At 38.8% G+C, this 13876-nt stretch overlaps 1 protein-coding gene across 1 annotated transcript in view; it reads left to right on the top strand.

Moving 5' to 3' along the window:
* The first annotated feature begins 5460 nt into the window (after positions 1 to 5460).
* mau2 (MAU2 sister chromatid cohesion factor) overlaps positions 5461 to 13876 on the top strand; it is a 37558-nt gene continuing 29142 nt past the window's right edge. The window contains exons 1-3 of the mRNA XM_061977818.1: positions 5461 to 5726; positions 6047 to 6130; positions 7540 to 7635. Coding sequence (XP_061833802.1) covers positions 5493 to 5726; positions 6047 to 6130; positions 7540 to 7635 — 414 coding nt within the window. The 5' untranslated portion in view covers positions 5461 to 5492. The remainder of the gene's footprint in view (positions 5727 to 6046; positions 6131 to 7539; positions 7636 to 13876) is intronic.

The following is a 13876-nucleotide window of genomic DNA, read 5'->3' as shown; positions in this document are numbered from 1 at the left end:
GTTCTCAGTGTGTACACAATATACTCCATAAATAATAACATTTAAAAAAAATCAAACAATCAAAGTTTACTTGTATAACCCTAAATCATGAGTGTCTCAAAGGGCTGCACAAGCCACAACGACATCCTCGGCTCAGATCCTACATCAGGGCAAGAAAAAACTTAACCCAATGGGATGACAATGAGAAACCTTGGAGGGGACCACAGACCCCCACCCCCCCACCCCCAATGGACGTCGAATTGATCTGGCATAATAGTGTGAGAGTCCAGTCCATAGTGGATCTAGCATAATAGTGTGAGAGTCCAGTCCATAGTGGATCTAACATACTTGTGTGAGAGTCCAGTCCATAGTGGATCTAATATAATAGTGAGAGTCCAGTCCATAGTGGATCTAATATAATAGTGAGAGTCCAGTCCATAGTGGATCCAACATAATAGTGAGAGTCCAGTCCTTAGTGGATCTAACATAATAGTGTGAGTCCAGTCCATAGTGGACTCTCACACTATTGTTAGATCCACTATGGACTGGACTCTCACACTATTATGTTAGACCCACTATGGACTGGACTCTCACACTATTATGCTAGATAGTGTGAGAGTCCAGTCCATAGTGGATCTAACATAATAGTGTGAGAGTCCAGTCCATAGTGGATCTAACAATAGTGTGAGAGTCCAGTCCATAGTGGATCTAACATAATAGTGTGAAAGTCCAGTCCATAGTGGATCTAACATAATAGTGTGAAAGTCCAGTCTATAGTGGATCTAACATAATATTGTGAGAGTCCAGTCCATAGTGGATCTAGCATAATAGTGTGAGAGTCCAGTCCATAGTGGATCTAGCATAATAGTGTAAGAGTCCAGTCCATAGTGGGGCCAGCAGGGAATCATCTTGAGTGGAGACAAGTCCAGCCTTTAAATAGACCCCCCTTTTAGACCAGTTGATCTGCCGTCTCTTTTCTCCTCTGCTCCTCTTTCCTGCCTAGAGAGGTTATTAGATGACCACAGATGATTCGCTAGCTGTTCAAAGGTGGGACCCGGGATGGACCACTCATCTGTGCATCAGTTGGGGACGTCTCTGCGCTGTTGACTTGTCTCTACTCAAGATGATCCCCTACTGGCCTCACTATGGACTGGACTCTCACACTATTAACTAGATCCACTCGACATCCATTGCACCGGTCGCTCGGGGGGGGGGGGGGGGGGGGGGGGTGCCCACATCTACGGTCCCCTCCAAGGTTTCTCATTGTATCCCATTGGGTTGAGTTTTTTCTTGCCCTGATGTGGGATCTAAACCGAGGATTTCGTTGTGGCTTGTGCGGCCCTTGGAGACACTTGTGATTAAGGGCTATATAAATAAACTTAGATTGATTGATTGGGACTTCAGAATACAAAAGTGATAGCCCTATCCTTGAGAAGCGACCACATGTCTAGCTCAACGCCAACATTTAAGTTATGACTTAAAGCAGTCGTTTCCCAGACACTTGCACACGAACATCTCCTTTTATGGTCAGGGTGTGCTGTGCTGAATTAGCACACAAACACAGAGACACAAAGATATAAAAACTGATGGTTTGGCTTCTCCAAGTTAGGAGAGACACATTTTCTTGACCTGACCTCCTCCAGGAACTGCAGTCCTGTATAATGACGCTCGCTTGTAATAAAGCAACTTTTAGTCCAGTAAAGAGTCTCCTATGTCTCTTTTGATCCAGCCGCACTGCCGTGTCGCCCTTATGTCCGGACGAGGATGACAAGACCAGAAATACACATCAAAATCAATAAGAGTACATAATCATACGGGTGATATTACTACTAGCTGGTTTCATAATACTGCGATTTTATTCTCAAAATTTAACTTTTTCATTTAATTTGTAAAATCTGAATTTTATCTTAAAAGTTGTTATTTATGTTATCATCAAAGTTGTATGTCAATACAAAATAACATATTTCATCCTGTGAAATTGCATATTTACAAAGTTATGAATTTTTCCTCATAAAAATGGCAACAATTCTTGTCGATTTGGGACATTTTTTATTGCAAGGTTGCTACTTATATTTGTATTTATTCGTATCGTCCACATCCGTGGTTCTCCAACATTTTTCCAGCAAATACCGCCTCAGAAGAAAATGTGGCACACCGAGTACCAACACGATGACCAACATTAAAATACAGTCGAATAACACCCTCCCCTCCTCATCATACCTCTTGGGATTGTAAATAATCAAATGTAAACAATTAAATGTAGTCATTTTTTCTTATAATTTCTGATCTCTCCCTCTGTGTCCAATACTTGCTGTACATATGTACCAAGTCAGACCAACACTGTTCCAATGTCAATTTCTCTGATGATGCAATTGTTGATGACTAAAGTGTTGATACCAACCAAATTTAAACCCCCCCCCCCCCCCCCCCCCCTCCATATCCCACACCCCGGATTGTAAATAATGTACATAATTCAATTTATATACTGTGATGATTATCTTGTGTGATGACTGTATTATAAAAATAGTATATATCTGTATCATGAATCAACCGACTTAAACAAGTTGAAAAACGTATTCAGGTGTTACCATTTAGTGGTCAATTGTACGGAATATGTACTGTACTGTGCAATCTACTAATAAAAGTTTCAATCAATCAATCAATCAATAATAGGCCAAAGTATTCATTAAAAAACAAATCCGAGGTTTTATTTAACAAGGATATTCAATGTTTTTGGCCATCCTGTAGCATTACACACAGTTTGAACAGTAACACTGTGTTTGAATATAAACAAATAAACCACTGTGTTTATGATCAAGTGATTATTTGGCGTATCACAAAATGGAGTCCTTCAGTTGTTCCACATTAATGTCATGAAACAACATTGACCTTTCGTGGAATGTACAATACAATAACAGTTAAAAAAAAAATTCAACAACCTCAAGACCCATGTTTTAAGTTAGCGTTTATTAAATATTCTTATTCATCTTATAATTGTTAACATATTTGTAACTATGTGTTTATCTAGTATTTATTAGCATTTTTTTGACCACACACCAATTTAATTAATTTTATTTGTTTTTTACTTACATATTTATCTAATATTGATGCATTTTAATAATTGTATCATTTATTTTATGTGCTTCATAATTGTTTTTGTTTTGAACCAGAGATTATGTAATGGGGAGGGAGGCACTGGTTTTTGAAATGTTTTTAAAATGTAGATCAAATTTGGTATTTTTATAAACGACTGTAACATAGAAATGTTTGTCAACATTATTATGCTCCAGGCAAAAATGTTTCTACATAAATGTCGACTTATGAAAGTAAAACCTACATTTTTTAATTGGCTTAATGGGTTACAATTAGGGATGTCCGATAATGGCTTTTTGCCGATATTCGATATTCCGATATTGTCCAACTCTTTAATTACCGATACCGATATCAACCGATACCGATATCAACCGATATATGCAGTCGTGGAATTAACACATTATTATGCCTAATTTGGACAACCAGGTATGGTGAAGATAAGGTACTTTTTTTTAAAAATTAATAAAATAAGATAAATAAATTAAAAACATTTTCTTGAATAAAAAAGAAAGTAAAACAATATAAAAACAGTTACATAGAAACTAGTAATTAATGAAAATGAGTAAAATTAACTGTTAAAGGTTAGTACTATTAGTGGACCAGCAGCTCGCACAATCATGTGTGCTTACGGACTGTATCCCTTGCAGACTGTATTGATATATATTGATATATAATGTAGGAACCAAAATATTAATAACAGAAAGAAACAACCCTTTTGTGTGAATGAGTGTAAATGGGGGAGGGAGTTTATTTGGGTTGGTGTATATCTTGTGTTTTTTTATGTTGATTTAATAAAAAATAAAAAAACAATACCGATAAAAAAAAAAAAACGATACCGATAATTTCCTACTTTACATTTTAACGTATTTATCGGCAGGCCGATATTATCGGACCTCTCTAGTTACAGTTATCAATTAAATCTTGGAGAATGATTAAGAGTACAAAAACCCTTAAATTGATAGCTTTGATAAAAACATTTAAAGGAGGTGTATCAAACTCATTTTAGCTCAGGGGCCACATGGAGGAAAATCTATTCCCAAGTGGGCCGTAATGGTATAATCATGGCATGATAACTTAAAAATAAAGACAACTCCAGGTTGTTTTCTTTGTTTTACTTTGGCCAAAAATAGAACAAGCATGTTATGAAAACGTACAAATCACAACTAATCCTCTGGACGAAACACTTCAAGTTTGTTGAAAATTCAGAGGAAATTGATGCAGCTTCAAAAACACAATGATCTTAGACTTGGTCTCAGTGTATCTACAAAGCCAGGATTAAACTTTAAGTCACAGTCTTTCTGGGATTGAACAAAAAACACATGTAAACTCTTGTAGGTATCAAAAACCTACTTTTGTCATGTCCACGTATCAACAAACCGTAAGAAACGGAGGCGAAAACTATTCAAAAGGGTTAATTAAGTTCACTTTTCTTGTGTTTGACATTTTGGGGCAACGAGGGTGTCAAATGATGTGTTCAAAGCAGAATACATAAAACGGCAGGTTTTAAGTTTCATGTAGGTCGAGGAGGAGGAGCCACAGTCCCCTTTTACTGTGTACCTCTTGCTTGGCCCCGGTATAAACCATTTGCTTGCCTAACAGAATTGCTATTGTGACATCCAGTGGACACATTTAGAACAGCAGCTCTAAATGTAACCTACTCAGTGGCCTTGCGGTTAGAGTGTCCGCCCTGACATGGGTAGGTTGTGAGTTCAAACCCCGGCCGAGTCATACCAAAGACTATAAAAATTGGACCAATTGCCTCACTGCCTGGCACTCAGCATCAAGGGTTGGAATTGGGGGTTAAATCACCAAAAACGATTCCCGAGCGCGGCCATCGCTGCTGCTCACTGCTCCCCTCACCTACCAAGGGGATGGGTCAAATGCAAAGGACAAATTTCTCCACACCATGTGTGTGTGTGTGTGACAATCATTGGTACTTTAACTTTAGTTTCTTTCGTTAAAAAAAAAACAGCTCATTTTTATACTTGGAAAACTCATCACGCCTGTACCTGATTTAAAGTGATTAAGGTAGCCCTTTTTGTCTTTTGATTTTGATTTTTTTCATATTTTTTTGTATTATTACTCTATCTGTATTTGCGTTTGTTTTTTTTCCCTTGATGTTGAAAGTGCCTTGACTTTTGTGTGAATTATAAATGTATGTTTGTTGTTCAATAATTAAAAAAACTAAACAAAAAAAACATTGCTATCAAAAACTCAAAAAAAAACAAAAAAAATTGTGTTACATTTTATATGTACTTAAAATGCTATTCAAATAAAGTTTTATTGAACATTAGAAGTGACATATGCCAAACCAATGGGGATGAATGGGGTTATCTTGTAGGATGCAGGGGGGTTACGGCCGCACCTGGCAACCCCGCAGCCCGTCCTGACCGCTGAAAAACTTGTTGTTGTCGCGGAAAATGGCGTCAAACGTAGAAGCCCCGGAGCGCTGGTACCTCGCCCTACTCGGCTTCGCGGAGCATTTCCGAACCTCCAGCCCTCCCAAAATACGCCTGTGCGTGCATTGTCTTCAGGCCGTGTTTCAGTTTAAGCCGCCACAGAGGATTGAGGCCCGTACGCATCTCCAACTGGGCTCGGTTCTCTACCACCACACCAAGAACAGCGAGCTGGCCCGCAGCCACCTGGAGAAGGCGGTGAGCGGGCTTCATGAGCTAGGAAAGAGCGGGGATGACGCTGCGGAGCGGGGTGGTGTAGGCCGCAGGCTGGGAAACAACGAACCTCCTCGGACTTTTAGGAAACTGTTGATTTACCATATTTAGCGTTACTCTAGAATTATTAACACCATTTGTTGTATCATCTGCACAGCTTTATTATGAGACATTAGTCCCAATTTTGCCGCTTCCATTCTTTAGCTGCTGTGCAGAATTAGCTGCTGAATGGGATTCTAAATGCAGATAACGCCAACAATGTCAAACATGACACGAATAACGCTTTTGTCTTTGCTGTTTTGCAGTGGTTTATTTCCCAGCAAGTCCCTCAATTTGAAGATGTCAAGTTTGAAGCTGCAAGCATTTTATCTGAACTATTCTGCCAACAGGTAATCATGTTCATCTGAGGTACATTGACTATTTTCCATGCCATGTTCATGCATTCATTATCCCAGTGTTATGAAACTAACCAAATGTCTAGGTATAATGATAAAAATGAACTGGAAATCTCATGTAAAAAAAAATATACAACATAAAGTATCAAGCAAGACGTCAATAATGAATAAAGCAAAACATGTTCTAGACTAGTGGTTCTTAACCTTGTTGGAGGTACCGAACCCCACCAGTTTCATATGCGCATTCACCGAACCCTTCTTTGGTGAAAAAAATATATATATATTTTTTTTTCAAATTCAAGGTAAAGGTATATGTTTTTTACTGGTGCACGAAATGAACTGTGCATCAAAGAACAAAACCAACACAGTGCATGAACTCACAACAAATTACACACCTGCAAATCGGATGGAAAATTTGAGGGGACATTGTTTGGAGGGTATCCATAATACGGCGATAGGGAGAAGTTTTTATTTACACGATGAGTCGGGTGTCTCTTCACCTCCGCCGAACCCATGAGGCCGACTCACCGAACCCCTAGGGTTCGATCGAACCCAGGTTAAGGAACCACTGTTCTTGCTCAAAAATCACTTCATATTCTCTACTGCTTGCTAGTGTTACCATATCTGCGTTATTGTGCAGGAATATGGGGAAATAACTACAAAAGTACACTTCATTCATTAACGGTGTTACAAAAAAGATCAGTTAAAATAATACATAATGTTGGATATAGAAAACATGCAAACCCTGTATTCATTGAATCGAAAATACTGAAATTCCACGACAGTGAATTTGCAAACAGCTAAAATTATACACAAAGCAAACTATAATCTGCTACCCAAGAATATACAACAATTCTTCTCAACAAAATAGGAGAAATATAATCTTAGAGAAAAATGTAATTTAAAACATTTGTACGCACGTACAACACTTAAGACCTTCAGTATATCAGTATGTGGAATTAAATTATGGAATGGATTAAGCAAAGAATTCAAACAATGTACTATGATCCACTTCAAGAAACTCTTCAAACTTAAAGTGTTTACAAAGTACAAAGAAGAAGAACCATGATAAACATTCTGAATTTATTTCATCCATCCATTCATTTTCACCAATTATTTATTTATTTATTTTTATTGTTATTACTGATGGAATATATTGTGAATAAATTGAGAACAGGGAGTGAACAAAAGTTTTAGCAACTGCTATGTAAAGGAAAAGGGGTAGGATTAAATAAGCTCTGCTTCTTCCTACTCCTTTTCGAACAATGTTGAATAGAGAAACTGGAAATTGTGATGTATCATGTTGTATGCATGCATGTTCCAATAAACTCAAACTATATTTACCCTGAGTCACCACTCTATTCAAGCACATGAATATATTTAAACTAAAATTTTATTTCCAGAATTTGGTGGACTCTGCAAAGCCTCTTTTGCGCAAGGCCATCCAGATTTCTCAACAAACACCATATTGGCACTGCAGGCTGCTGTTCCAGCTGGCGGTATGTATCCTACGCATGTAATTTTGTATATTGATAATATTGTGGCTATTATATTGTATGGAAAAAGTGGACACTGCTTCCTGTTTCTATATAGTGAAACCTGTGCAGTCATTTATCTTACCGTATTTTCTGGACTATAAGGCGCACTTAAAATCCTTTTTTTCCCCTCAAAACTCGTCAGTGCGCCTTATAACCCGGTGTGCCTAATGCACGGAATAATTCTGGTTTTGCTTACCGACCTCGAAGCAATTTTATTTGGTATATGGTGTAATGATAAGTGTGACCAGTAGATGGCAGTCAAAAACAAGAGATCCGTGTAGACTGCAGTATGATGGCAATATGACTCAAGTAAACAACACCAACATTTTAAAAGTTCCATTGAGAATATAGAACATTACACACGGCGCTTAAAAATCTATCAAAATGTTTTAGTACTACTTTGGTAAGCTATGAAGCCGCACCGCTTGTCGGCGCATTAAACATACGAGTATTATTATGGTGTGTGTATAAGGTAAGACATTATCTGGTGTTTTGTTTCGCAATATTATGCAAAAGCAACTTTGGGATCTGCATAAATCCTGGAAAATTGCGCGCGTCCGCCTTTGAAGTCCGCGTGGACACCGTAGTCGATAAGCTTCTTCTTTTTCTCTATCTTCTTATTATGGGACATTCATCCTCCGCTGTTGCCATTTCTAATATAAAGTAGTGTAAAGTTCTTACTTATATCTGTCAGTAAACTCGCCATGAAAGCACTAAAACATACCGGTGTAGTGAGTTTACATTATTCACCCGAGGAACTTTAGTTATTAGAGAGTTCCGGTCGCACGGTGTTTCACGGGACACATTTCCGGCGTTGTTGTTGTTTCCGAATAAGGAGATGCTGCTCAGTTATTGATTTAAGTGAAGTCTAAATGTCTTTAAAACAGTTAGCTCCATCTTTTGACACTTCTTCCACTCCCGTCCTTGCACGCTACACCGCTACAACAAAGATGACGGGGAGAAGACGCTGTCGAGGGTGAGCCACGTAAATAAGACCGCCCACAAAACAGTGCATCCTGAAGCGACTGTCAGAAAGCGGCTTGAAGATGGTCTGTAAAACATAATCTATGCAACATTTGACCACAAGGAAGTGTTTTACATTTAGAAAAAAATAATACTGTGACTCCTTTATGTCGCCTTATAAATGAAAAAAGATCGAAAATAGACCATTCGTCGGCAGTGCGCCTTATTTTCCGGAAAATACGGTGATTTTTACCTCTCTCAGTCCAATAGACCAATTCCCTCATATGTTGTCCTAGGAGTAGGGATGATTTTTTTGAACCGATACCATTTAGGGCTGGGCGATACGGCAAATAAAATTATCACAATTAATTTTTTCATATCGTCCTATTTCTATTAATTTCAGTTTATTTTTTAAAGTTAGTGTTGTCCTGATACCAATATTTTGGTACAGGTACCAAAATGTATTTCGATACTTTTCGGTACTTTTCTAAATAAAAGGGGACCACAAAAAATTGCATTATTGGCTTTATTTCAACCAAAAATCTTAGGGTACATTAAACATATGTTTCTTATTGCAAGTTTGTCCTTAAATAAAATAGTGAACATACAAGACAACTTGTCTTTCAGTAGTAAGTAAGCAAACAAAGTCCCCTAATTTAGCTGCTGACGTATGCAGTAACATATTGTGTCATTTTCCATTCTATTATTTTGTCAAAATTATTAAGGACAAGTGGTAGAAAATTAATTATTAATCTTTTTGTTCATTTATTGTTAATATCTGCTTACTTTCTCTTTTAACATGTTCTATCTAAACTTCTGTTAAAATGTAATAATCACTTATTCTTCTGTTTGATACTTTACATTAGTTTTGGATGATACCACAAATTTGGGTATCAATCCGATACCAAGTCGTTACAGGATCATACATTGGTCATATTCAAGATCCTCATGTGTCCAGGGACATATTTCCTGAGTTTATAAATATAATATGAATTTGAAAAACACGAAAAAAGATTTTGTGATGCTAAAAAATATCGATGTAGTCATAGTAGTATCGACTAGATATGCTCTTGTACTTGGCAAGGCAAGGCAACTTTATTTGTATAGCACTTTTCATACACAAGGCAGACTCAAAGTGCTTCACAGCACAACATGTGGTACAACAAAGTGAAATGAAAGAAAATAAAACCAAAATTAAAATGCAGACAATAAAAATAAAAACAGTGCGGACGTTAAAAGATTAAAAGATGTAGCTGAAAGCTAAGATAAACATAACATTTTTCAGTCTAGTTTTAAAAGTACCGTATTTTCCGCACCATAAGCCGCCCTGGGTTATAAGCCGCGCCTTCAATGAACGGCATATTTCAAAACTTTGTCCACCTATAAGCCGCCCCGTGTTATAAGCCGCATCTAACTGCGCTAAAGGAATGTCAAAAAACAGTCAGATAGGTCAGTCAAACTTTAATAATATATTAAAAACCAGCGTGATGTGGGCGCGCATGGAGTCGTATATCAACATGGACGGAGCTGTGTGGAAAAAAGCCACCCGGCCTCTTCGCGTAAACTTACCTTAACCACTCGCTCATCTTTTCTTCATCCATCCATCCCTTCGAGTTAGCTTTTATGATGACGCCGGCTGGAAAGGTCTCTTTTGGCAAGGTCTTCCTTTTGAATATCACCATGGGTGGAAGTTTCTGGCCATTAGCATGGCAAGCTAGAACCACAGTGAAGGATGACTTCTCATTCCCTGTGGTACGAATATTCACCGTACGTGCTCCCGTTGTATCCACAGTGCGGTTCACAGGAATATCAAAAGTCAGTGGAACCTCGTCCATGTTGATAATGTTCTCTGGCCGGATCTTTTTTTCAGCTATCTTGTTTTTACAATATGCACGGAAAGTAGCCAGCTTTTCTTGAAAGTCTTTAGGCAGTTGCTGTGAAATAGTAGTCCGTGTGCGGATGGAGAGATTGCGTCTTTTCATGAACCGGAAACCTGTCGCTTAGTAGGAGCCATTTTGTGGTCTTTACAGATGTAAACACACAAAAGAAATGAAACGTAATATCCGCGCGCTTCTTCTTCTTCTACGGGGGCGGGTGGTTGCTTACAGTAGAAGAAGAAGCGCTTCCTCTTCTATGGGGGCGGGTGCTTACCTTGGCGGTTGCTTGCGTAGAAGAAGAAGCACTTCCTCTTCTACGGGGAAAAAAGATGGCGGCTGTTTACCGTAGTTGCGAGACCGAAACTTTATGAAAATGAATCTTAATATTAATCCATATATAAAGCGCACCGGGTTATAAGCCGCACTGTCAGCTTTTGAGTAAATTTGTGGTTTTTAGGTGCGGCTAATAGTGCGGAAAATACGGTAGTCAGAGTTGGGGAAAGTCTGACATCTTCAGGAAGTTTATTCCAGCTATTTGTTGCATAGTGACTGAATGTTGCTCTCCCTTGATTTGAGTTTACTCTGGGAACCGCTAACAGATCGGTCTCAGAAGTTCTTAGTGATCAGAGAGCTTGGTATCATTACAGTGGATCTTAGGTGTAGATCCACCAATGGCGTTTGTTTACATTCAGGTACGGCATCATCCGCGGTGACGCCGGTGAGCTACGGTGTGTAGTGAAGCATGTTTAGCTATTCCTCGTCCTGCAGGGATGATACTTGTAAGAAACTTACTTTATTTGTCGCCATGGAGGCGAGGATTAGTGATTTAGAAGTAGCTACAACACTGCAGACTGCGGATGGACTTTATCCGCTAGCTAGCTAGCCATGTCTTAAAGCAGTGATCCCCAACCACCGGGTCGTGGATCGATTGGTACCAGGCCGCATAAGAAATAAAAATAAATAAAACGTTTTTGTTTTTTATTAAATCAACATAAAAAACACAAGATACACTTACAATTAGTGCACCAACCCATAAAACCTCCCTCCCCCATTTACACTCATTCGCACAAAAGGGTTGTTTCTTTCTGTTGTTAATATTTCTGGTTCCTACATTATATATCAATATAGATCAATACAGTCTGCAAGGGATACAGTCCGTAAGCACGCATGATTGTATTTTTTATGACAAAAAAAATAAAAATACCATCCCCCCCGGGCCGTGGGACAAATTTTCAAGCGTTGACCGGTCCGCAGTTACAAAAAGGTTGGGGACCACTGTCTTAAAGCACCTTTTCCTGAGGGTGTTTCAGTGTTATAACTTCACCTTTATTGTTAATTTTTAAGCCAAAATGCGTCCGTTCTCCCTTTTCTGTCTACACACTGTCTGCTTGTAAGTACTCTGTGATTGTGCGCTGCCAAACATGCTCGTCTGCTCGTAAACCAGCAATGACACGACGTGACGACGACGGGAAAATGGATGGATGGATGGATATACTAATACCAGTATACCGTACAAGCCTAGTACCTACGCATAAAACATGTTTAATGATTATTTCAGGAACAAAATGTTTTTTATCCACAAACTCAAAAATGGTTTAAACAAAAAGTGTCTGCAGATTTTTTAGTGTATGTTATAATAGAGAAATGGACTCTTTGCAGACACACAAACAACTTATTGAGAAATAAAAATACCTTTTTCCATTTAAATTAGTGGGTGTGTTTATTCTCCCAGTCACAAAGACATGAGTGCCTGCGAGTCCGCATTCAGGGCAGGATTACTGTTGAGCTGCAGTGAGACTAAAGTTTGTCACTAAAGCCGCTGCTCCTTCTCAATGTTGTGTTTCAACACACAGTATGTGCTAGTGTTAGTCATATTTCTTTATTTTGTTCTTCTGGGCTGCACTTCCACCTGTGTAAGAGGGAAGAGGCACAACACTAATTGAACATTAATTACGTTGTGACAAGCTTGACTTTCGTGACGGAACATGAGGTCGCGGACACACGGACACAAACACTTTCACAAAAACACATGCAAACGTGCACAAACACACACATTCACACACACACACACACACACACACACACACACACACACACACACAGGATCAGGGTCAATAAAGGCGGATTGTTCCGTGCAGGATAATACCAAGCATTGTTGCGTCCCTACTGTTTACTACTGCGGTAACTTCTAACAGACATTTTCACCATGTTTGATCGAGGTAAAAATGCAAACAGCTGATCACCGTGATCAAACTCAAATTAATCGCGATCATGATCATAAAATCGCCAGTCTCTAATAATATTGCTGCATCTGTACGCTAGATGATGTGCCTAAATGGTACCTGAAACATGTCTATGAATGTTCTCATTCATCCAAGTCATTGTCATCTCAGGGCATTCAATCCACCACAACTGGACTGCTTGGTTTCTCTTAAAGGGGAACATTATCACAATTTCAGAAGGGTTAAAACCATTAAAAATCAGTTCCCAGTGGCTTATTTTATTTTTCGAAGTTTTTTTCAAAATTTTACCCATCACGCAATATCCCTAAAAAAAAAAAGCTTCAAAGTGCCTGATTTTAACTATCGTTATATACACCAGTCCATTTTCCTGTGACGTCACATAGTGATGCCAATACAAACAAACATGGCGCATAGAACAGCAAGATATAGCGACATTAGCTCGGATTCAGACTCGGATTTCAGCGGCTTAAGCGATTCAACAGATTACGCATGTATTGAAACGGATGGTTGTAGTGTGGAGGCAGGTAGCGAAAACGAAATTGAAGAAGAAACTGAAGCTATTGAGCCATATCGGTTTGAACCGTATGCAAGCGAAAACGATACGACAGCCAGCGACACGGGAGAAAGCGAGGACGAATTCGGCGATCGCCTTCTAACCAACGATTGGTATGTGTTTGTTTGGCATTAAAGGAAACTAACAACTATGAACTAGGTTTACAGCATATGAAATACATTTGGCAACAACATGCACTTTGAGAGTGCAGACAGCCCAGTTTTCATCAATTAATATATTCTGTAGACATACTCTCATCCGCTCTCTTTTCCTGAAAGCTGATCTGTCCAGTCCAGTTGGAAATGCATCTGCTTTGAGTGTCGAAGGATATCCACACATTCTTGCCATCTCTGTCGTAGCATAGCTTTCGTCGGTAAAGTGTGCGGAACAAACGTCCAATTTCTTACCACTTTCGCATCTTTGGGCCACTGGTGCAACTTGAATCCGTCCCTGTTCGTGTTGTTACACACCGATGAGGCATGATGTCTCCAAGGTACGGAAAACAGTCGAAAAAACGGAAAATAACAGCTAATTTAACTCGGTGTTTGTAATGTGTTTGAGAAAAT

Source organism: Nerophis lumbriciformis, linkage group LG18, assembly GCF_033978685.3.
Source record: "Nerophis lumbriciformis linkage group LG18, RoL_Nlum_v2.1, whole genome shotgun sequence".
Lineage (NCBI taxonomy): Eukaryota > Metazoa > Chordata > Actinopteri > Syngnathiformes > Syngnathidae > Nerophis > Nerophis lumbriciformis.
Note: the sequence above shows the minus strand (reverse complement) of the source record. Positions and strands in the feature narration are given on the sequence as shown.